At 41.0% G+C, this 23,688-nt stretch overlaps 2 protein-coding genes and 1 long non-coding RNA gene across 3 annotated transcripts; 2 read left to right on the top strand and 1 right to left on the bottom strand.

The window, feature by feature from the left end:
* Window positions 1-860: 860 nt before the first annotated feature.
* On the top strand, window positions 861-6,901 carry LOC141912946 (cyclic nucleotide-gated channel alpha-3-like). Its single transcript, XM_074804381.1, has 6 exons — window positions 861-964; window positions 1,570-1,734; window positions 2,284-2,385; window positions 3,079-3,308; window positions 4,115-5,466; window positions 6,896-6,901. Exons 1-6 carry the CDS (start codon window positions 861-863, stop codon window positions 6,899-6,901), a joined length of 1,959 nt encoding a protein of 652 aa, XP_074660482.1.
* A 519-nt stretch (window positions 6,902-7,420) lies between these two features.
* On the bottom strand, window positions 7,421-10,393 carry LOC141913237 (uncharacterized). Its single transcript, XR_012620254.1, has 5 exons — window positions 10,295-10,393; window positions 9,242-9,322; window positions 8,763-8,844; window positions 8,543-8,656; window positions 7,421-7,546 (listed from the first exon to the last, which is right to left on the bottom strand). It is a non-coding gene; the product is annotated as an uncharacterized LOC141913237 (long non-coding RNA).
* Window positions 10,394-10,599: 206 nt separating this feature from the next.
* LOC141912557 (uncharacterized) lies at window positions 10,600-23,274 on the top strand. Its single transcript, XM_074803832.1, has 13 exons — window positions 10,600-10,699; window positions 12,569-12,675; window positions 13,260-13,343; window positions 14,025-14,089; window positions 14,172-14,253; window positions 14,719-14,908; window positions 15,147-16,101; window positions 16,302-16,410; window positions 16,796-16,986; window positions 17,892-18,025; window positions 20,054-20,249; window positions 20,550-21,509; window positions 21,853-23,274. The coding sequence occupies exons 2-13, from the start codon at window positions 12,579-12,581 to the stop codon at window positions 21,994-21,996; spliced, it is 3,207 nt and encodes a 1,068-aa protein (XP_074659933.1). The 5' UTR covers window positions 10,600-10,699; window positions 12,569-12,578; the 3' UTR covers window positions 21,997-23,274.
* Window positions 23,275-23,688: the final 414 nt, after the last annotated feature.

The following is a 23,688-nucleotide window of genomic DNA, read 5'->3' on the forward strand; positions in this document are numbered from 1 at the left end:
TTATAATAAACCGACAGCATAAATGCGTTCGCGCACATTTTCCGATCTGGTTTGAGATCAATTTCGATATATAATGGTCATTACACGAATATAGCTGCGCGTTCAGCCGTGCACGCTGGTTTCATCTCATTCGTTCATACTAACACCAACACCCGGAGCCATCCATTTTACCTCCAACTAAATTATATTACCATTATGAATAATGAGTAATTAATCATTGATTATTGACAGAGGAAAACAACGCGTTTTCTTGGGACATAGTTCGCCCTCTATGAGCAGCAATCGGAAATGCTGAAACTGCCGTCTAAATATTTGTTATTTAAAAAATAAATAGTATGTTTACAAAACCCGTTGCCAGCATTTTGAACGGGGCGTCATTATATCACCGAAAAGCATGCTCCGCAGTAATGCGACGCCCAGTCTGGGGGCCTCCCCACAAAACTAATCTATAATACCATTCCCTAAGATGCATTCTCCGAGCAATCTGGTGAATATTTTCCTAACACTCGAACTTGGAGGTCACTGACATTCGTTACAACGTTTCAATTACTAGTATAGGCCTTTTTGAAATGTTACCAGAACATATGTCACAATTCAAATCAAAAAAAAAATAATTCCGAAAAAATTATGAAGGGCACTTTCTGAAACGGGGGGGGGGCGTGAACGGACGAACGCCCCCTGGCAACGGGCCTGGCTTATATATAAAGCATCATGTAAATTTGAATTTTGATGACGTATCAATAATGATTAAAAGCTTTTTTCTTCATTTTGCAGCTATGTTTTTACGATTGAAATCAGCAGTATTTCAGCAGTCAGATTGTCGTTGGAAGCTGATTATAATTCAGTCTGTATGATGGAAGATGAAGAAGTCGAATGGTGCGCCGTGCCACGTGGTTGAATTATCAGCTGGTGTCACTTCGGACGCGCAACGATCGTTCATTTCTACAGCTTGCTCTAAACTGTGGTACGTCTATATATATCTAGTCATTAGATTCATCTTCAGGGCCCAGTCATGGCTTAGACTCAAGACCAATTTAAGACCAATTTAAGACCGGATTTCCCCGTGCGTTAGAAATAAAAGAAAACAATGCCAATAAAGGTCACACCATGCTTTCACTATCGAACCAGCGAGAACACTGTTGATCGTAAGCATTAATGTAATAGGCCCCATCAGATTTGAACAGAGCGATAAACATCATTGCAGACAAAGGTCACTAGGGGGCAGCAATAGCTCCTCGGGAAGCTAAATCAGAAAATTCTTTAAACAGAAAATGCCCTTTAGAACTCAAAGTAGGGACAAGGATATCCATATCCTTCGAGATCAACGATAAGATATTTACATATTCTAGGCTATAACGATTATCAAAAGTTAGAATGAATTTATAAGAATGGTGACCATTATCGTCTGCTAAATCTATTACCCTTCTACTTCAAATCAACTAAATATCGTCTGCTAAATCTATAACCCTTCTACTTCAAATCAACTAAATATCGTCTGCTAAATCTATAACCCTTCTACTTATCAAATGAATATTCTTAAAGTGTACGTTTTCCCTCCGAATTTTGCAGGTATTGTTGCAGCCACTGCAATGTGGAACGCTGGGTGCTGAACCCGTACAGTAACCTATACTATTACTGGCTAGCTTTCGTATCGTTCGCCTGCGTCTACAACATCCTGATGATAATCGTCAGAGCCGTGTTCATCGATCTGCAGGTTCAGTACCACGGTCTCTGGTACAGCATGGATTTCCTGTGCGATGCCGTCTACCTTTTTGATATGATCGTTCGCTTTAGGACAGGTAGGTGGAACGAGCGGCGCCGAACGATATCATCAAAGGACAGAGGGAAACGTGTGAAATTGAGATGATGAGATGAAATGGCGCGATGCCTTAAGCCGAAAAGCATGCTCCGCAGTAATGCGACGCCCAGTCTGGGGGCCTCCCCACAAAACTAATCTATAATACCATTCCCTAAGATGCATTCTCCGAGCAATCTGGTGAATATTTTCCTAACACTCGAACTTGGAGGTCACTGACATTCGTTACAACGTTTCAATTACTAGTATAGGCCTTTTTGAAATGTTACCAGAACATATGTCACAATTCAAATCAAAAAAAAAATAATTCCGAAAAAATTATGAAGGGCACTTTCTGAAACGGGGGGGGGGCGTGAACGGACGAACGCCCCCTGGCAACGGGCCTGGCTTATATATAAAGCATCATGTAAATTTGAATTTTGATGACGTATCAATAATGATTAAAAGCTTTTTTCTTCATTTTGCAGCTATGTTTTTACGATTGAAATCAGCAGTATTTCAGCAGTCAGATTGTCGTTGGAAGCTGATTATAATTCAGTCTGTATGATGGAAGATGAAGAAGTCGAATGGTGCGCCGTGCCACGTGGTTGAATTATCAGCTGGTGTCACTTCGGACGCGCAACGATCGTTCATTTCTACAGCTTGCTCTAAACTGTGGTACGTCTATATATATCTAGTCATTAGATTCATCTTCAGGGCCCAGTCATGGCTTAGACTCAAGACCAATTTAAGACCAATTTAAGACCGGATTTCCCCGTGCGTTAGAAATAAAAGAAAACAATGCCAATAAAGGTCACACCATGCTTTCACTATCGAACCAGCGAGAACACTGTTGATCGTAAGCATTAATGTAATAGGCCCCATCAGATTTGAACAGAGCGATAAACATCATTGCAGACAAAGGTCACTAGGGGGCAGCAATAGCTCCTCGGGAAGCTAAATCAGAAAATTCTTTAAACAGAAAATGCCCTTTAGAACTCAAAGTAGGGACAAGGATATCCATATCCTTCGAGATCAACGATAAGATATTTACATATTCTAGGCTATAACGATTATCAAAAGTTAGAATGAATTTATAAGAATGGTGACCATTATCGTCTGCTAAATCTATTACCCTTCTACTTCAAATCAACTAAATATCGTCTGCTAAATCTATAACCCTTCTACTTCAAATCAACTAAATATCGTCTGCTAAATCTATAACCCTTCTACTTATCAAATGAATATTCTTAAAGTGTACGTTTTCCCTCCGAATTTTGCAGGTATTGTTGCAGCCACTGCAATGTGGAACGCTGGGTGCTGAACCCGTACAGTAACCTATACTATTACTGGCTAGCTTTCGTATCGTTCGCCTGCGTCTACAACATCCTGATGATAATCGTCAGAGCCGTGTTCATCGATCTGCAGGTTCAGTACCACGGTCTCTGGTACAGCATGGATTTCCTGTGCGATGCCGTCTACCTTTTTGATATGATCGTTCGCTTTAGGACAGGTAGGTGGAACGAGCGGCGCCGAACGATATCATCAAAGGACAGAGGGAAACGTGTGAAATTGAGATGATGAGATGAAATGGCGCGATGCCTTAAGCCGGTCGACCTTGCGACGACGCGATTTTCTGCGCTATTGCAAGCGATGATTTCATCGTAAACACCCGTCGACTAATAACACACCCTTGCGACACATACCTGTGACTCTAGTTGCAACCTGACGCACATTTTCGTCGTTAAATTAGACGTTCCAACTAGCAATCCGTCAAAGAAATTTTTGCTTAACGATCTTAAGAATAGAATGGAAATGTGGCTAAATTCGATGCAGATTTAGAAAAACATTCAAATTGATTTTACTTCGAACAGCATAACCCATAATCAAAATCCCATCCTCCCCGCAAGTCCGGTAGGAATTCGAACCTGATGGCATCGAGAAACTCGCCACAGAATGAAACCTAGTTTGGGAATGCGAGGCTGCGTAGCTTATAGATGATGGCAACACTAGCCACATTAGAAACCCGTTCTATTTTAGCCCGGGTTTTCCCATTTATAATCCGTGAAATGTGCCTCAGCGATTATACGACTAGCAATCCGATTGGTGCGGCAAGTTTTCTTGCGGCAAACCTGCGCACCCGTTCTTCGTGCGGCAGCGATCCGTGGCGTGGCTGAGCGAAGCGACGCCATCAGGTTCGAATCCCTGCCGGCGGAGGATGTTGTCAAAATCCGCGAGATAATTTACGTTGTTTACATAATTTTAATTTATTTCACAAATTACCGGTTTCTACTTTTGATAAACGTGTTTATTTTACAGGTTTCTTGGAGCAGGGCCAACTGGTTCGCGATACGGTGAAATTAAAACGCAATTACGCAAAACTGAAAAATCCGATCTTCATATTGGACGTACTGAGCATGATACCCGTCGACATATTCCTGCTCGTCATCGACAAATACTCGCCGGCGACGCGCATGAACCGACTCCTCAAATTCCCGCGCGTTCGCGAATTCTGCGACCGCACGGAAACGCGCACCAGCTTCCCGAACGCCTTCAGGATTACCAATCTCGTTTTCTACATATTTGTGATAATACACTGGAACGCTTGTATATATTTTCAAATTAGCAAATTCATCGGTCTCGGCTCGGATAAATGGGTCTTCCCGAACATATCGCAACCGCGTTTTTCGGCCGTCGGCACGCAATACGTTTACTGCTTATACTGGTCGACCGTCACGCTGACGTGCATCGGCGAACAGGCCCAACCGGAGAAAGACGGCGAATGCCTGTTCGTCATATTGGACTACCTGGCCGGGGTTTTGATATTCGCTACTATCGTCGGCAGCGTGGGGAACATGATCGGCAACCTGAACGTTTCCCGGTCTCAGTTTCAACAGCGAATCGACGCCGTCAAACGATACATGGAGTTCAGAAAGGTCGGCAAACACTTGGAGAAACGCGTGCTCAAATGGTTCGACTATTTGTGGCACAATCGACAAGCGATGGACGAAGAGCTGACTCTGTCGCTGTTACCCGAAAAACTGAAAGCCGAAATATTGATGAACGTGCACCTGGACACGCTGCGACGCGTGCGCATCCTGCGCGGCTGCGAGCCCGGACTGCTACAAGAGCTGGTACTCAAACTGCGACTGCAGGTGTTCAGTCCGGCCGACTACGTTTGCCGCAAAGGTGACGTAGGCCGCGAAATGTACATCGTCAAACGCGGAAAGCTAAGCGTCATCAGCGACGACGAACAGACTATTTATGCAAATTTAACCGAAGGTTCGGTTTTCGGCGAAATTAGTATACTGGACATACCGGGCAACAAAACCGGCAATCGCCGAACGGCTAACGTTCGCAGCGAGGGCTACTCGGACCTGTTTTGCCTATCGAAAGAGGACCTGTGGAAAACGCTGTCCGACTATCCGGACGCGAAAGAGAAGCTGATACAACGCGGTCGTCAGCTGCTCATCGATCAGAAACTGTTGGACGAACGCGAAGAGGACGAACGCCTGATGCGAGAAGAGAAGGCGGCTAAGGCGAGAGAAGCGTCGGCGGCGAAGGCCGCGAAACTGGAGGAAGAACTGAAATTCAACCCCGACGACATTCCCGGCGAAGTACGGAAACTAATGATGGAACTCGACGGATTGTATTCGCACGTCACTAAAGTGGTACAGGAGCTTAGATCATCAGGACATCTGAATGAGGAGATATCGGGAGAGACAGTACAGCAGCAGCAGCAACAGCAGCAGCAACCACAACAACAACAACAACAACAGCCGCCGTCATTACGGGAATTAGGTCGCTGTCACAGTCAGGAAAATGGCGTCGCGTCGACGTCGTCGTGTACCATTAAAAAGCGTACAGTGCGACAAACACAGACTTTATAACCAGTTTAAAGCCAGTCGCTGACCTTTCCGATTCATGGCTTTCATTCGGCGAAAAGTAATGACGCCAAGTAGCCCCGCAGTGCTTGCTATTCAGTCACGTAATCTCATAATGATGCCGTTTTGGCGAGTAAAAACGGAACGCTTTAAAACCAAAAATACATATTAGAAACTCAGATCGCGCCTTTGATCAAGCGTTTGAATAAAAATGATAGGAAATCTCAAACGATGGTCTCTCGGATATGAAAACTATATGGTCAAAATCCAAGTATGGTAAAATCCAATACGTACAACATAGTGTCGCGCTCAGCTGTCAAAAACGATTCGTCTTTTGGAACTAAGGATTCAAAAAAGGTTTCAAAGGTATATATAACTTTCTCCTCTGGGGCCAGTTGCACAGTCGTTACTTAAGTCCAAAAGTGGTCTTAAATCTTAAGACTGGTCTTAAGTTGTTAGATTAGCTATAGAACTAAGTTGGTCTTAGACTGGTCTTAAGTCTAAGCCACGACTATACAACTGGCCCCTGAAGTAGACTAAAGACGTCTGGCCTAAAAGAACGCAACACAGAACTATCTTCCTCTCTCTCTTCTTCCCTCTGTTGAGAGCTGCGGAAACGATCGCAAATTCCACATTTCACCATAACATCGATAAACCGGGAATAATCGGAGAGGTTTGCGGCGGGCTATGTAGATAGAGGCGCGCGTCGACTACACCGTTTTATACCGTATTATTCCACAAATTTCACATTTTTACGGTCATTCATGTTACCGCATGGTTGTCAACACAGGATCTGCCTCACAGTCGTCATACACGCGTGTATATATGGTTTTTAATTTTTAGATTGATCTTGCGGAAGATATCATTGTAAATAATGTATTGTATATATATAAACGAAAAGATACGTGGCTACACGATTAAAAGTTGTTTGATAGACAAATAAAATGTGATACCTTCAATGAAATGCTGATTTATGGAACATGTTTAAACTGCGTTGTTGATTTCTGTTAGTAACAGTTGTTTATACCCGTATCTTTGTTCTCAATTCATATTTCTTAAGAAAATGCGATTGAAGACGATAATCATTTAAGTATATATGACTAGATAAACTCGAGAAATGTTGGATATTACAAAAAATATAGGAATGAAAAAAACTGGATAAATCGTGGCCTAGCTCTTTGCCAAAGAAAGAATGTTTAACCATTTGTGTCGTTAGTTTTGATGATTATCAAATACTTGATACAGTGGAACCTTGTTATAAAGACCTCACAGATTCAGATTTATCATTTATTGAAAAACCTAAAATTTCGTCTCAAAAACAAAAATTTTCATATAATATTAATGGATGTACAAAACAAATTTTTGGTCCTCTGAAGTTTGTTGTAACGAGGTTTCGTCGTATCAGTTATAACGAACAGATTTTCTGGTCCTGTGAAGTTCGTTGTAACGAGGTTCCACTGTATGTCGTATGGTATCTATCGAACTCCAAACTACATGCATTTTTTCAATTTTCGATATATCTGTTTCAACACATGCACTGTTGGTTCTGGTTTTACCTGATCTTCGACTATCGGTGCCGGGCTTTAATTCTCTGCAGATTGACCGAAGCCAAAATCTTGTCAACTGAATTGTAAAACGTATAAACAATAAAAATGATTTTATTTAGAATTTTCTCATTCGTGTTTTCGACAACAAGTTTTTTTCTTAGCGATCGGAGGAAGCGGTCGAACGGCCTAAAAACTCCCGAAATACGAAATTAATTCCGCAGAAAGAGAGCACATAATCGTTTCCACCGGTTTCATGAGCAAAGATTATCCGTCAGTTTTCCATTGCCATGTAATTGTGTGATAAAACTGAAGACCTGAAACTGAAAAAGTATGTTCAGAATTTGAAGCGGGGAATAGTCGTTTCCATGCAGTGCACCGAATACTTTCTCGCTTGCCGCTCTCGATCTTTTTAAATTGATTCTTGTGAAAAATATTTAAGTACAACATAGTAACTTAATTTCTATAGCGCCCTTTTCGCTGTGATACAATGTTCAACGGCGCTTTCCATTAAATCGTTATTATTACCCCGAAGTGGGGGCCAAGGTTGTCGCGAGCTGACGATATCCGAGCCATGTCACGCCGCATATTGGGTTCAGTAGTGGCATCAAATGCGCTGTCGCTGGCAAATAGGAGTTCGGACAGTCTCGTTTGACTCTTGTGACTGAGTCTACGCAAGTTTTACAGCCCTCCATAAGTTCTGTAAAGTTGACCTGGGTACCCCGGAGAGGGCCTTGAAATGCATCATGGATCATTGCGGAGAACACTCGGGTGCTACAGTAATGAGCGCTTTCTACTGTAGCAGCAATTCGTTCTACAGAATCACATTGACAAAGCTCCGTTCAAACAATAAATTGATATAAAGTCGATTTTCGGGGTTATCTTTGATCAGAGGTTGGCCCACAAATACAATTGACAGCTCCCCCCCAAACACCCCCAGCTGTGGTGACAATTTTTTGTCATCTTTTTGTCACTTAGCACAGGATCTCAAACCGTACATTCCAGCTGTTTGTTGACAATTATTGACACTTAAAACAGGATCTCAAACCATACACTTCCAGCTGTTTTATAGGTGACAATTTATTGTCAATTGTAACAGGACCTCAAACTATAGATCAGAGTACATGTAGGGACACTGCCAACTTCATCGAATTCTAAATAAGGACAATAAAATCCATCAATAAACGACTGAACTACGATTCGAATGTGGGTTTGAACTGCTGAGTGAATACATATCCTTTTGTAATATTTGTTTAACAAAAAATAAAAACATTCTCCCATCGCACGTTTTAGGTATTTTAGGAATCGTTCATAAATACCTTTGATTCCGAATCTTCTCAGTATTCTTGTACACGACACTATAAGTTTTTTCCAGGGGTAATCATTGGGATTTTTTGTGGGTAAAATCAACTTGTCGTCAACATTTGTACAATCTGTAAAATAAAATAAGATGTGAAATTAATCACAAAAAACTGACAAGCGGAATATTGGCATTGATCGAAAGTTCATCACACAGTATGAATTTATGGAGAAATTTACCATTAGACTGGACCGTTTAATTGCAGGCATTCACCTCGCAGCTGAACCGGGTCTTTAAAAAAGTGTTCCAAATGAGAGGGTGCTAAATAGATCCATGAAAAGTATACAACATTCTGAGATACATTATTCTGTCAGGAAAGTCAATTCAACACGTAAATTGTTTTAATCATTTATCTACGTAGGGAAACCACGAACTTTTGAATTGTATCTGGCCACTTTTCAGAAACATCATTCATTACAAAATTTTGTCTTGCTACATCGAACCATTTTTCTGCCCGATAAAAATTTGAAATTGCCTCTTAAAGCATATATAGCTCTTTGATAGTTTAATTGGCATTTCTTTGGTCTACAGGTCAATCATCTATCAGTTACCGGTACGTGCGGTGGGTTTGTATCGGACACACCAAATAGTATCACAGAAATAAAGCCGGGAAAAGTCCCTTAAAGAGTATTCCACAGAAGCCTAAAAACTAGATTACCATATTTTGTTTACTTGAGGAAAATAACCAGTAGAATTTCAGTCCCGTTGATACAATATTCTTTTCTTCCTATTCCACGGACTGGAACAATAGAAAAATAGATGTATGTTTTGTAGGGCCTACTCAACTTTTTCTGTAAACCGAGACCATTGGGCATTGCCGGTCAAAGCGTCTCCCAGTCTCTCTTTGTCTTTAGTACTCTTATCTGCTTGCAAAAATTGTACAATCTTCTTCCTGCTCGACCTCATCACTAGTGAAAATCAATATTCAATGTGCTGATGATTTATGATACTCTAGTTTACAACGTTGTAAGATACATGTCGTGCCTAGTGAATTGAATAAAATGGTTTCAGTGATGAATCCGGAAACAACAACCTGGTGAGCACTAGTTCGATGTGGAATGGTAATGAAGTCAGTTCTCAACAATAGACATTGACTGGTCTTACATAAATTATCTCGTCAGGAAGACTAGATGGGCGGGGAAGTAAAGTTTGAGGTCCTGTTCAGGGGCAGATCCAGGGACCACTGTCGAGGGTAGCACAACGACTGGTATTCAGACTACTGTTTATATATAGGCCTCTAGCTAGGCCCCAAGTGACCTGCTGGATCTGGGATTATATTAGTTAGTTACCTAATCATTGGTGGTAAGCTGTTATAATCGGATGGGCTTATACCAAATATGGTTTGTGAAAAAATTCGATCGTGAAACTAAATCACAGACAGGTTACTGACTTAATAACGGATTATTCATTAGCCAAATCATTTGGCAAGAGAATGTACTGTGACAACCACTAAGCAAAGCGCAAAGTGTCGCAGTGAGGGGTCGTGGGGCTTCCCCCGATACTGAGCCTGCTGGGTCGTCGAAGACACCGCAAGAGCTGAGTCAGGCTGCGACTTTTTATGCGAAATAGGGACTTTTTAATTTCAAGACCTATGTGACACATTAGATTAATTATGTGATTGTGCCAGCTGTGGAAACAACTTCCAGGACTGGGGAACATCCCTGCGTGAGTGAACCGGCCCGGACAAATTTGATCGACCTGCCACGCTTACATCGTAAAATACCGTCACCTTAAGAACAACACTGGGCTACTTTGTTTGGCTTTTATAGAGCTAACTAAAAGGTACACCACGCGGTTTGAGATGGCCGCCATATTATTCGATTAGACTGGTTGCCGGTCGTGTTTTTTACATTTTAGAAATAAATTCTCGATTTTAAATTCTTTCAATTGTACATAGTGGGTTTTTTTATCCTATTATCCATTCACCACGTTTGAGTGTGGTTATCGTACTATTGGTTGTCGGTCTATTGCCAATAGATGGCGCATCACTCGTCAATAAATGATTTGAATTTGTATTGAAATTGGCGGTCTGGTTTCTTCGTAAAATCGCGAACAAATTATTACTATTTGCAAAACACTGCTCACTCTCAGTGACCGCACCGGCTGGAAGTATCCTGTAAGCCTAATTTGTGTATTGTAGTTGGGCTTATTATTATATAGGCCTACGCAGAAAGTTGTTGATGATAGTAACTGCAGAATTTAAAAAAACATTCTGTCACTCAATCTCGTCTCTACTCGACTGCTGCTGAGCAGTCAGGAACACTTTCCAAAAACGGCTTATTCTGCCAATTTCGGCGTTTTCCGCCAATAACGGCAGAATCAGCCATTTATGGATTACTCAGTTTTAAACTGCTTCTGCCAATTTAGCCGAAATCGGCGTTTTCTGCCATTTTTGGCTTGTTCTTAAAAAACGCCATTTCCGCCGTTTTCAGCTGTTACAGTTTTTAAAACTACATCGCCAGAAACGGCGTTTTTAGCTTAGATAGTTTTACAGGTGCTATTTATAATGCTTAGTTCGATGGGAGTCCCTATTATGACATCATCGCTTTTCTGCTGGCATACATTTGTATATTTGCGCCGAAAAATTAATCTCATTGATCCATTCCAGGCTTCAAGAAAGAATCAAATATAAATGTACGGGTTTCCGATGGCAAATGTATTTGAATTCTGTTCTTTCTGTATACCTGTATTCTATGTAATAAATATATACATACATGTATCCCAAATTGTTTCGAAAATGTCTGTTTTATTTTGAAATGAATCTAGATACAGCTGTATTGATTTTGAGTGTTGTAACGTCATCGGCCACCAATTCATTCAATCACTACCCATCACAAGTCCAATTAGCTGGGAGGCATCGAAGATGTTAATTACCTTCAATTAACCAACATCATATGCAGTCCAATATATCCCTCAACCATTCTATGCTTTATTAGGCAAGATAAGACCATGGGCAAAACTTAAAACTAGATTTTTGATACACTAGTTTATACATGATCCATGATTGATTTGTCTTATGAGAATGATAATTATAATAATTATTTTATCTTTATTATATAATATTTACACATCCGTTCACCTCAGCAAATTAATTATTTTATTCCGAAAAAAAGTACCGTGTAGACACTAGGGAAAACGTCTAAGCGGGTGGGGGAATCCTCTTATATAACAAGTGGACTGCCAATAATGGCTTAATAGTTTATGATTATAAAACTAGCTACGCCAAAAACGGCGGAATACGCCAGAAATGGCGAATGTTTTTATGTGTACCCATGGCAACGTTTAATTGAAAACTTTATAATAGTTTTTAAAACTAGTTCCCAAATTTATTTTTAACAAAAATCATGATTAATAAACTTGTTTCATGCTGTAGTAGTTTTGAGAGTTTTCCCGGAGTTTTTGGGCTGCATATGACGTAGTCATTTAGAAAAACGTGAATTTGACCACTTTACCTAGCTCAAAAATTTCCATCCTAGCGTCATATGAAAGCTTATCGTCTGCTCGAGATTATGACGTAATCGGCAACATGCGCTAATTTGACCGGAAGTGCGCAAAAAACTTTAAAGCAAAACTCGAAACTTAGTGAGCTGAAACTGGCTGATTAAGCCATAAACGACTGTAAAAGTTTCAAAACTGAGTGATCCATAAACGGCTGATTCTGCCGTTATTGGCGGAAAACGCCGAAATTGGCAGAATAAGCCGTTTTTGGAAAGTGTTCCTGACTGCTGAGTGACGTCGGCCACCACCACCGTCCAGCCACACTCACCTGCTCACAGCCACACAGGCAGTCACTATCCTCTCCTCAGTACACTTCTAGTAAAAATATAGAATTCTTAGAATTGATTGAAATAATTATTGATAAAACTATTGCCCCATATGAAATGGCCTTGGGCATCATGAACGCAGAAAACTATAGTCTTTGAGTTAAGCACTGTTGTATGCTGTTGATGATTTGGCCTGAATGAATATTTCTCTAAAATTCCAGTCGATGAACAATGTATTCGCGTAATCGAAACGGCAAGAAAAGCTACGGTCGAAAAACCATTCTTCAACTCGGTGGTGAATCTTCGAAAAAACATCAACAGTCGACTGGTAAGTTCAACTGTTTATTCCGTTGTTATATTCGTCCCCAGCCGCGCAGATCGATGCAAAAATATGTGAAAATTAGATGTCTGCTTGGAAAATTGTCCGAAAATATAAAGAAATCTGTGAATAATTCAATACTTCGATCCCTCATCACACGGAGCTCGGAATTTATGTACTTAGCTTTTCTAAAAGTTAAAGAAATCCCATTATAATCCATCCAGATTGTGATCGGTAACTGCTAGGCCTGTGTGTTGACTTACATGACGGAAAAATGTGGACAAATTATGTGAACAAATCTAGAAAAATCCTTTTGTCTTTTAAAGTTCAAAACCCACTATACAGAATTTAAGATTCTCTAGACAGAGAGGGCCTAAAACGTGTCTTTTGATTTTAATTTTTGATAAATGAAATTTGTTTTTAATCTTTTAAATTTTTTATATAGGCCTACTAGGTTTTAAACTTATCATCTGTTCTCCACATCACATAATGGCTATTCTACTATCCTTTTCTTTTCTTCTGAAAAAGCAAATTTTAAGGATATGAAAAATGTGGAAATTCCAGAGATTTGTAAAAATTGACAAATTTTGTAGGTAATCAGAACGCGCTTGGTTTGATCGGGGCTTATGATGATGATGACACAGAGGACAGTCCTCCGCCGAAACAACAGCCTAATCGTAAGTGTCAAACAACAAGAACTTACACCGTGAAAAATGGCGTAGATATTGACCGGTAGACCGATATTAATCTCAGTATTTCAGATATATAATGACTGGGTCCCTATGACTCCCTTGACTCCTTCTAAATGTAAAATACTTTTCACGGTGCTTGAATCGCTCCCTTAATTTACCTTAGTTTATAGAAATTAGGATAAATAATGATGCAGGCGTTTCCTCGAAATGTGAAATTTTCTCCTTTAAAAACTCCTTAATCTTATATCCAGGAATATATGATTAGTAGGGTAGCCTGAGTGAGCAAAATCCACATTTAGTTTATTCTGTTAGTTTCAAAGTTTTGACTAAACTTATTCATCAGAGAAATGAAAATAAATGTCGTATCTGTATCTTAGCGATTGTCTCATAGTTACTTATCCTTTCCTAGTAATGTCCATATTTTTACATTACTGTTTATTATTATTACTGGTAGGTCATTTTCGTTTTTTCTGATCATGAAGTTTAGTCAAAACTTTGAAACTTAGAATATACTGTTATATTATCAACTGCAGGTTTTGCTCATTAACGTACCCGGTAGATATTGCTTTATGTTGTCGACTATGAATAACTTTTAAACGTAAATTAATGTCCGTGCATGCTTTAGGCAACTACAATTTTAAGAAATATTTGCAATATTTTTTTCAGCTACAAATGGAGTGAAGAAAAAGGAAGGCGATAAAATTGATACAGAACTGGCCAATTTTTTAGCAGTAGGTTGATTTGATGTGATCGGTTATTAATGCGCTAGAATTGCTTATTGTTTTTGACATATACATAACATTGATATTTCAGGAAATAGATGCCATCGATGAACCACCCTCGAGTAGCAGTCAGGATCCTGAGACAACAACAACTGAATCAGTTATACCAGTCAGTAAGTAATTTGTCTTTATTTGTTACAGTATTAAAGAGATGGAGTTTAGTTCAAGGGTCGAATTTTGACCCACATCCATGGGACTGGATCCAAAGATTAGAAGGCACGCTTAACCCTCCGGACCCAGTCCCGCAGTTGTGAGTTAGAGTTAACTCTTAGGTTAGATGTTAACTCACAACTGTGGAACTGGACCCCGATTAACTAAATCCGGCTAAGCTTAATCCAGATAATATTATTGACAGTCAAAACATAGTTTATACAATCATGAATAGAAAATACAATATTTTCTATTCAGTGGGCCCCAAAAGATCCGAATTAAGCTGGGTCTTATTGCCTTATTGAGGTTCTGACTGCTGGGTTGCATAAAAACGAGCCAGTTCTACAGTTGTGAGTGACTCTTACTCACAACTGCGGAACTGGGTCCTGGTGATTTGTAACCCATTTGTTCTTTCTATTTTCTATCAGTGCCTACAACGGACTGGCAACAGTGTTTAGACGAGGGTACCGAGTGTTACTATTTTTGGAACGTTGCCACGAATGAAGTGACGTGGGAAATACCCGAGGACTACTCGCATTATTTACTGAAATATAAAGAATATGAAGAGAAAATGTTCGCCGCGCAAAAGAATCCCGAAGAATCGACTTCAGCTGAAGGGTAAGCACAACGAAAAAGCCTTTCAAAACATATATTGGGGTTGGCTTCTCTGTAATAAGGTGACTTAGAATATAGTCAAAACATTGGATAAACTCTACTAGCTCAAGGGAAGATTTTCTGATCTAATATCATTTTTCATCATCATCGTGGAATTTTCTACATATTTTGCATACATTCTAAGATTCGAAGGGCTTTCCGGGAAGTAATTCATGACTCGATCTATTCTCTGGTTTAAAAGGACGGTCGACCCGAGCAATGCATCGATGCCAGAACAGACGACGCAACCTGTGGATAATCCTGCAGAAGAAACTGACGTCTATTCCGATTACGGACCTGCGACGCCGGCATCGTCTCATCCCGAGTCTCGCGGCGAGACCGTTCAACAAACCGGGGAACAAACCGACAGTCGCGTTAAGTCGGCGTGGCAACCAGAGACGTACAACCCCGTGCCGTACAAAGATCCGATATCGTTGGACCACAATCGGTGGAGGTTAGGATTCGGAAGCGTCGACGGATCGACGCGTTTCGTCGAAGCGGAACCGGAACCAGACCCCGGCGAAACGACGGCAGGCATCGGCGAGAGCGAGTTCTTGTGGTTCCATCGCGATCAGCACGCTTCGAAAATTAAAAAACGCGACGAGCCGACGACGCAGCATCGCAAACCGTCGTCGTCGTATAATTTGAAATTCGTAAAAGGCGCTTCGTTGGACGAAGAGAAAGCACGATTCAGTCAGAACGTCGATGAAACGGCGATCGCTCAGCAGCAGCAGATCGACCGCGACGAATTACTGCGGCGAATCCGCAGCGGGACGGCTATAAACAGCAGCAAAGATTTCGCGCGGATGGCGACGAAGAAAGATAAACCGTTCGTCGGTCCGGCGTTACCTTTCGGTCCGGCGTTACCGGAACGGCGCGCGGATGAGGCGGTCGCGCCGGTCATCGGTCCCGCGGTGAACCCGATCGGTCCGGCGTTACCTCACCAGCCGGAGGTAGAACCGGTTAGTAACGACGACAAACAGCCGCTAGTCGATCCGCCGCATCAGCCGCGAATATCTTTAGTGTCGTATATGGATGAAAGTAAAGAGGATGAAGACGAAGATGAAGGCGGCGATGATAAGAATGATGATAATGATGGTGATGATGATGATAAGGGTCAGCAGCAGCAGCAATATCCGGATGATGGCGGTTCGAAGGTAAATTGTGGAAATGTTGCGTGGCTAATTGAAGTGTAATAAGGATATTGTATCCGACATTTTTGATTGAAAATGATTTACTAACACCAGCCATTTTATCATGAAGTGATTGTTGAGTCTTTGCACTAAGATGGTGAATCTCTGAAGAAGGGTAGTTTTCAAAAAGCCGCAGATAAATCATATATCGATTCATGTTGTAGGAAACGATGGATGCTACGAATAATGATGACATGTGCAAGAAATCAAAACGAGGTTTGTCGGATGACGCAGATCAAACTGAAGAGATCGAATCAAAGAAAATAAAAACAGGTAATAGATAATCAGGGTGGTCACTTACATAAATGGAAAAGCCCAGGGAATTTTCTTTTCTTTAAAAAAGTCGGGGAATAGTCTGGAAAATTCATTTGAAAAAAAAAGAGTTATAAGACATGGAAATTTGTTGAGATTTCTATATCGCATATAAAATCAAACAATTTCCTTCTATGTATTTGATTGTGTTAATTGATTGGATTCTTAGCAGATCAGAGTCAGGGAAATTAATATCAGAGAGTAGTCAGGGAAAAAGCCAAATATAAGTCAAATATAAGTGGCCACCCTGATAATTCCTGGATCTTACTTAGCCTGAAAGTTCTAAAAATGTTTGCAACACTTCAGAGCAAAATATATCAATGAATATTACCTCATTCTGTTGTAGAAAACGCTGAAGAAACGACTGAGGAATGCGTTTCTACTTCGGACGTGAAAGACGAATCCGAAGAAGTCAATGATGAAGAAGTCAAACAAATAATTCAAGACTTGTCGAGCGTTATTACTAGTAAACTGGAATTTTTGGATATTTCGCGGAAAAACATGTCGAAATTACAAATACTCTTCATCGAGTTGCAGGTATGTTTGCGATAGAAATTATGAGATTTTATATTTCGGTGGCTAAAAAGTAATACGGCCGCGCATAGTGTAATGCAGCGGGCTCTTAAATGTTTGTAAAGTCGCCTTATCGAAATACAGTGCCTCCTATTGGAACACCAGTAGCTACTACTCTACCACTAGCTCTTATCCAGTGTTGTTCTCCATATACTAGAATTTTTAAGGGGTGCATTCATTGTTAGGTGTATGAAATCCTGGCCGCTGAAGTAGCAAGGCTTTCGATCTCCGAAAAAATAAAGCTAAATTTTGGTGTTATCGTCTATTTGTCACATTAACTCGACATATTTCAAAACCATTATCACAATTGATAGAATATTGACATCCACTCTGGAAGGGGCAAGATATATTTTATAAGGGGTGGCTAATTTTCAGAGGAGTGGAAGTAAAAATGAAAGGGTTGGGTCGCCCTTCTAAAACCAGTAGTGGAGAACACTGCTCATCTGCTAGGCCTATAAGGTAATAATATTAATCTCAGGATCACGATGGCCGACCATTGTTTGTAAGTGTCATTTGTTTCTAGTAATTTGTCATCTGCAGCACAAATTGATTTCTGTGTAATACTCACAGATTTCATTCGGAGATGTGAAAATTCTTCCGTTAGTTTTTCCGATTGTGCTACTATCTAAAGCTGTGTTTTGTGATTCAACAGTTCCTCATTTGACACTGGAACTAGAATTCTATTAGGCATTTGAATCCGGGTAGTATTCTGAATGTCAGCATCTTTGTACAAACCTTGTTTGAAAGTGGAAGTACGAATTACGATGGTAAATGCTTAAATAGGTTCATAGGATTATGAAATCAAACTGTAAATTAGAAATTTCGAAAAATGAATTTCCCAGTAACCGTAGAAAAATGCATGTTTTCAGACACGTATGAGCGACTGGATGGACGGCGGACTTTCGATGAGTCACCTGTTGAAAAAACTCCACGACGCCGACACGCAGATCAAACTCTACGAAGACGGCGCCGCTCCGTCCGGGTGGACGTGTCACTGGGACAGGTATGCCGATTTCATCCTTGTCAAAACTGTCGACGTCATAAACGCACGGGAACGACGCGAATATTTTTTGCAGGCGCGATTTGTCGATAGCGATAGGTTTCTGCCGGTAATAATAATATTATTATTATTATTATTATTACTGATGACTTGTTGCCCGGTTTTTGCCGGCTTCGGGCGACAAAGAGACGTCGTCGTCTTTTTTTCTTACTCTTCGGCGGCAGGGGTCTTAATTCACGCCTCCCGCGCGCCGGGTCTCAGTCGGACGATACGTGGATTTAGAGGCAATGAACAAAAACCAACAGTCGATGATTCGACGATTTAATTTCTGACGGTTTTCATGGTTTTGACCAAGTTTCATCAGAGAAACGAATTGTTCATTAATTCATGAAATACTGAGGTCGATATCGGTCTACCGGTCATGATTTGGAGGCAGTCGTTTTAGGCCGATATTCGGTTTTCAATTCGATCGATGTTTAGACGAGGATTTCACGACCGCGTGAAGTTTTTGATTGTCGCGACGGGGTCTTCTCTCTCTCTCTCTGGCGGGCGGTCGTCGTAGAAAAACAGCGGTTAAAACGAAATCGCGTAATCCTTCCCTCTTGTCGTGGTTCGTCCTACGATTTTTACGACGCGGGGGGAACGAATTCATCCAAAAAAAAAAGTGTTTTGTTTGTTGAAATAAATGATATGCAGGTGTTGAAAAAAGTTGGAGCAACGTAACCCGGATGCCTTTTGACGGTGAGTGCTTGTAGCCAAGGTGGTAAGTAAATACATCTCTTTAAAATCGAAATCTGAAAGTCGTAACTTGGTATTTTACCGGTCCACTGACCAAGTTAGGTCTTTCACGACTGGGTATAAATAAGCTTTGAAGATAAATAAGAATTTGAAAAATTGTAAATCATTAAGATAGATGCACGTATATTTTTCTGAGGAAAATAACGAAACATTTGGCCAATTTCCAGATTGACATGATATGTTTGCATCTATTTTCTATCTAAAACAGATAAAAGTGTTTTCAACGTGTCCGGAATTCTTGAATTGTAAAATCTGAATTCGATGATTTTGAACTTAAATATTGATTAGTTATACGTCCGGAATACGTAGAAGTTTGTCTCGAAATTACCACGATTCGACCGAAATTCATCCTTGCCTTAAAATTCTATTGTTCTTTCTTTCATAAAATACCCAGCCCAGGATTATCAGTATCTATGCCGTAATGCCAATTTCAGTTGAACAAACCTTGAATTCCGGACATTAAGTGGACCACCAGTCTCCCGTTCGGTCGCTTAAGCGTAATTTTGGCCGAGGATAAAAATAATAATAATTCCATTCAGCGAAACGTGTACGCGATGTCGGGAGACTGAATTTTTTTATGTGTATTTCAGGTAAGATCCGGATCTTCTGTTCTGATTTCACTTCGGAGTTATCAACATTCGAACAAAACTATGTCTGAATCCTATTCGTAACTCGAAAAATGAAATTATAGCAAAAGATTATTTCACTTTTCAATGATGTCGGCGAGAGGGCAACAATATTTGGCTTTGGTACGAACGAATACTTCAAAAATCTAAAAGAATCTGTTATAACGCTGCCAGCGCTTGCTCGATGATAAAGATGATACTGATTTATTGCTTTACATTAAATCAAAGCTCTCGACATATTTATCAAAAAGTGACCATCATCATAAAACTCTTCGAATTAAGATATCTTTGGAGCACTTTTTTTATTGACGGCCGGATAAACGCCAACATCTTCGCCTAGTTCGATGAAAGTATACTGGTTTTATGTTTTGAGGGTCTCCGGGGTGGCGTTATTATAACGATTCTCTGTATTTCGAACGAATCAATTTTGCACCGTTTCGCGGCGCATCATGCCGAAAAGTTGTCTGCTCGCCGCGTGTCAATCGACGATCGATATAGTTCGGTTTTCCGCCGATTTTTGTCCGGTTTCTAAAACGAAGCGTTTTCTCTTTTCTTTTCTGTGACTTTCGCGTTTCGGTTTCGTCGTCATCGCGCGTCACGTTTTCAGAGATTATAAACGTTATTTCTACATGAACGAAACGACCGGCGAATCTCAGTGGGAATACCCGATAACGGCCGACCACCAGCAGCAGCAGCAGCACACCGATGGAAATGTTATACAAGACGGCGCCGAAACCTCGACTACGAATACGACGATGAATAACGAAGAGAATCGAGTCGACTCGTCGCTAATGGAAACTGGAGTAAGTTATTTTTCATCCCTCGACTGAGATCTACTCGGTAAATATTAACAGATTTGATGTTCCTGACCCCCACGACCCGCTGAGCTAACCCTAGCAGATTCCCCTCGACCCACTGAGCTAACCCTAGCAGATTCCCCTAGACCCGCTGAGCTAACCCTAGCAGATTCCTCTCAACCCGCTGAGCTAACCCTAGCAGATTCCTCCCAACCCGCTGATTATATAACTTCTTCAATTATTTGCCATTGCAGATTCTGATGAATATTTTTCGTATTTGAATTTCGCGTTTTTATTTTCTAATAGATCGATTCAACTGTGATGACTGCGGTAGAACAGCCACCTCTCCCTGACGAAACAGTCGTCAGTTCATCATCACCACCGCCTCCTCCGGACGACTACCCGTGTCCACCACCGGAGCCACCCTTGCCGGAGCCATCCCCGAACGCTCCTCAGCCGCCTCTACCGACTAGCGAGGTCGAACCGCCGCCTCCGTTACCGTATACACCACCTCCTCCGCCTCCTGAGCCGCAGTCGTTCATGCAGCAATCGTATTCTTCTACGCCGTATTCAGCTGCGTCTACGCCGTACTCGGCTGCGTCTACGATGTCCGAGATGATGGCCATGATGCCTCTACCGCCGGTACCGCCAATACCTCCGATGCCTGTTCCGCCGTCTTTACCACCGCTTCCGATGTTCATGTCGAGTCAACCGCAGTTCATGCCGCCGCCGCCGCCCCCTGCCAGCAACGATCCGCCGCCCCCGGGCACCGAGGATTACTCAACGATCGTTCCCGACATGTCGACGGATATGGACATCGATTCGGATAACGAGGTCGATTCGACGGTGCCCGATTCGACTCATATCGGTCATATCAGCTACGGTCATAATTACAACATGGCTTACGACGCGTCGATGATGTATACCGATCATCAGCAGGTTTATCATCAGACTCATTCGTCGGTTTACTGCGCGCCGTCTTCCTCGTCGAAATCGGCGCATCTCAGCGCCGCGCCAGTGATCTTTAAACAGGCGCAAAACGTTATAACTCAGCTGCAGCAGCAGCAGCAGCAGCAGCAACAACAGGTGCAGTCACGAGAATCGACGCCGGATATAATAACTACGGAAACGACATCTGAACAGACGGATATAGCGACGACTAAACCGACCGCACCAGATTCAACAGCTGCGGTGGCTACGACTTCAACAGTAGCAGCAGCTGCGGCGGCGGTACCGACATCGACAAAAAAGAAGAAAAAAGACAAGGTAGAGTTAAAAGTTGCCTTCAAACCCAATTCCTTAACCAGAATGTACATAGACTGTGCCATGCTAGTAGTGTTGGGGCTGAATTGAAGATCAGGGAAAAAGAAAATTTTCTAGATGCAGTTCAATAAAATTCAATGATTTGACAATTTACCAAATAAAGTAATGGGAGCCACCTCATCATTCTTCTTATTAAATTTTTCGATAATAAAAGCTTCACCTGTATTCAGAATCTCACCTCAGATATACGTAATCGATAATGAACTAAGAAATACCCACCGAAAATGCCGGGTATCGGACATTTTTCATCAGCACACTTCAAATGATAATTTCTCATTATTTTCAGTCTAAAATTAAAACCGCGGGTGGATTGTCGATGAAAAAGAAGAACGTGACGAGTTTAGTGATGAAATGGCAACAAGCTCAGCAACAAGTCGAAAAGGAAATATCGAAACGAACTCAACATCTGGAAAATAGAGACAAAACTTGATGCGATTCATGGATATTAACGGTTGGAATTTGTTGCGGCTGGCCTGAATTTATTGTTTGTAATATATTCAGGGTGCTTACGGATCAGGGAATACAAGATTCCCCGATATTTTCCCTGGCATTTCACCTAATATTCTCTGTTTAAATTATAAGATATCCGTACTGAAAAAGAATTGGAATTCCCTGATTTTCCCTGCATGGTTGAATAAATCCAGAATTCCCTGATTTTTCAAAGAACCCTGTTTATCGTACGGTATGAATCATTGCCGTAAAGCAGATCGTCTGCTATCCAACTGATCAAACTTTGTACCATTTAGGCAGCAGTGTCCTCTACTCCTAGAGAAATTCCGAAAATACATTGCGAGCTTTGATAGGGATAGCTTAAAGATGATCTGCTAGTGAATATCGTGTATGATTACATTGTATATTACAGTGTACTTAAAAACTCAGATGAACGCTTGCGATGAATTGAAGTCATCGAATAGAATCTTTATTCGATCATGACATAACTGATCGTGATAGTTGTGTAATTGTAACGATGCCTAATTGGGTTTTTGTCTCGAATTGCATCGATAGTTGGAATTCGATTTAATATTACATTCATGAAGTCTAGTCATCCGTGTACTGCATGAAATTGTAGCCAGCAATTTTAAGAATGAGTGTTGAAATGATTAAAAGTTTTCATTCATGGGATGATCTTTGTAGTAGATGCTCTTTTAGTGGACCTCGCTTGGATCATTTTCGGACCAATAAAATCGAACTGGGCCCGGTTCCACAGTCGTGAGTTAAGATTTGATGCGAGTTAAGAACTAACTTTAACTCAGAGTTAAATCTAACTCACAACTGTGGAACTGGATCCTGGTTTATTAGAAATCCGGACTAAACATTATATTTTTCAAATATTTTTTTTGTATAGATGGACTGTAAATATATTCCGAATTAGAGCGAAAAATCGTAAAATCACACTTTTGGGGCTGGTTGCTCGAAAGTTAAAGTTAACCGGTGGAGTGACTATTGAAATTGCATGTAACAATGGTGTTTGTCAACTAGTTAACTGTAGTTATCTCTTGAGCAACTAGCCCCAAATTTGATCAAAACACTTATCCAGATTAAGCGAGGTCATTTAGCTGCTGGTAGTTCTAGATCCCTTATGAACTTATTATACGGGGCGTATTTCAAAAGCATTTGTACATCGGTGCAAGGTAACGATATCATTGTAAATTTAAGATATTGTAAATATATTGATATTTTATGTATATATTCCAGTGCTGTTCTAGTTTCTAGTATTGCGGCAACTTAGGGAATTAAATTACCATCACCGGCTCTAGTGTGAAGGTAGTGAACTAGCGCTCGAAAATACCCGGAGAAGCTAAGCTTCCTGATCCTGTTTGCGTATGCAGTAGACTCTGCTTCCTTCTGGATCCTTGGGGCCAAACTCTATGCACTGGTAAATTCATCGAAAATGTAACGATTTATTATCTTACGACAATAATTCAACATCTACAATGTTATCATTGCGCTTGAAACAAGATTTAAAACAAGTGATGTTCTGACCAAAATGTTTGTCTTGAGGTAAGCTGTTCTGCTTGAAAGTATTAAGTATTCTGGTTGAGGAATATCCCTGATGACAACACTGCTTCTATCAGGTTTACAGATTACCGGGTATGCTATTCTGGAATAGATAGAGCATTCT

This window comes from Tubulanus polymorphus, chromosome 11 (assembly GCF_964204645.1).
Source record: "Tubulanus polymorphus chromosome 11, tnTubPoly1.2, whole genome shotgun sequence".
NCBI lineage: Eukaryota > Metazoa > Nemertea > Palaeonemertea > Tubulaniformes > Tubulanidae > Tubulanus > Tubulanus polymorphus.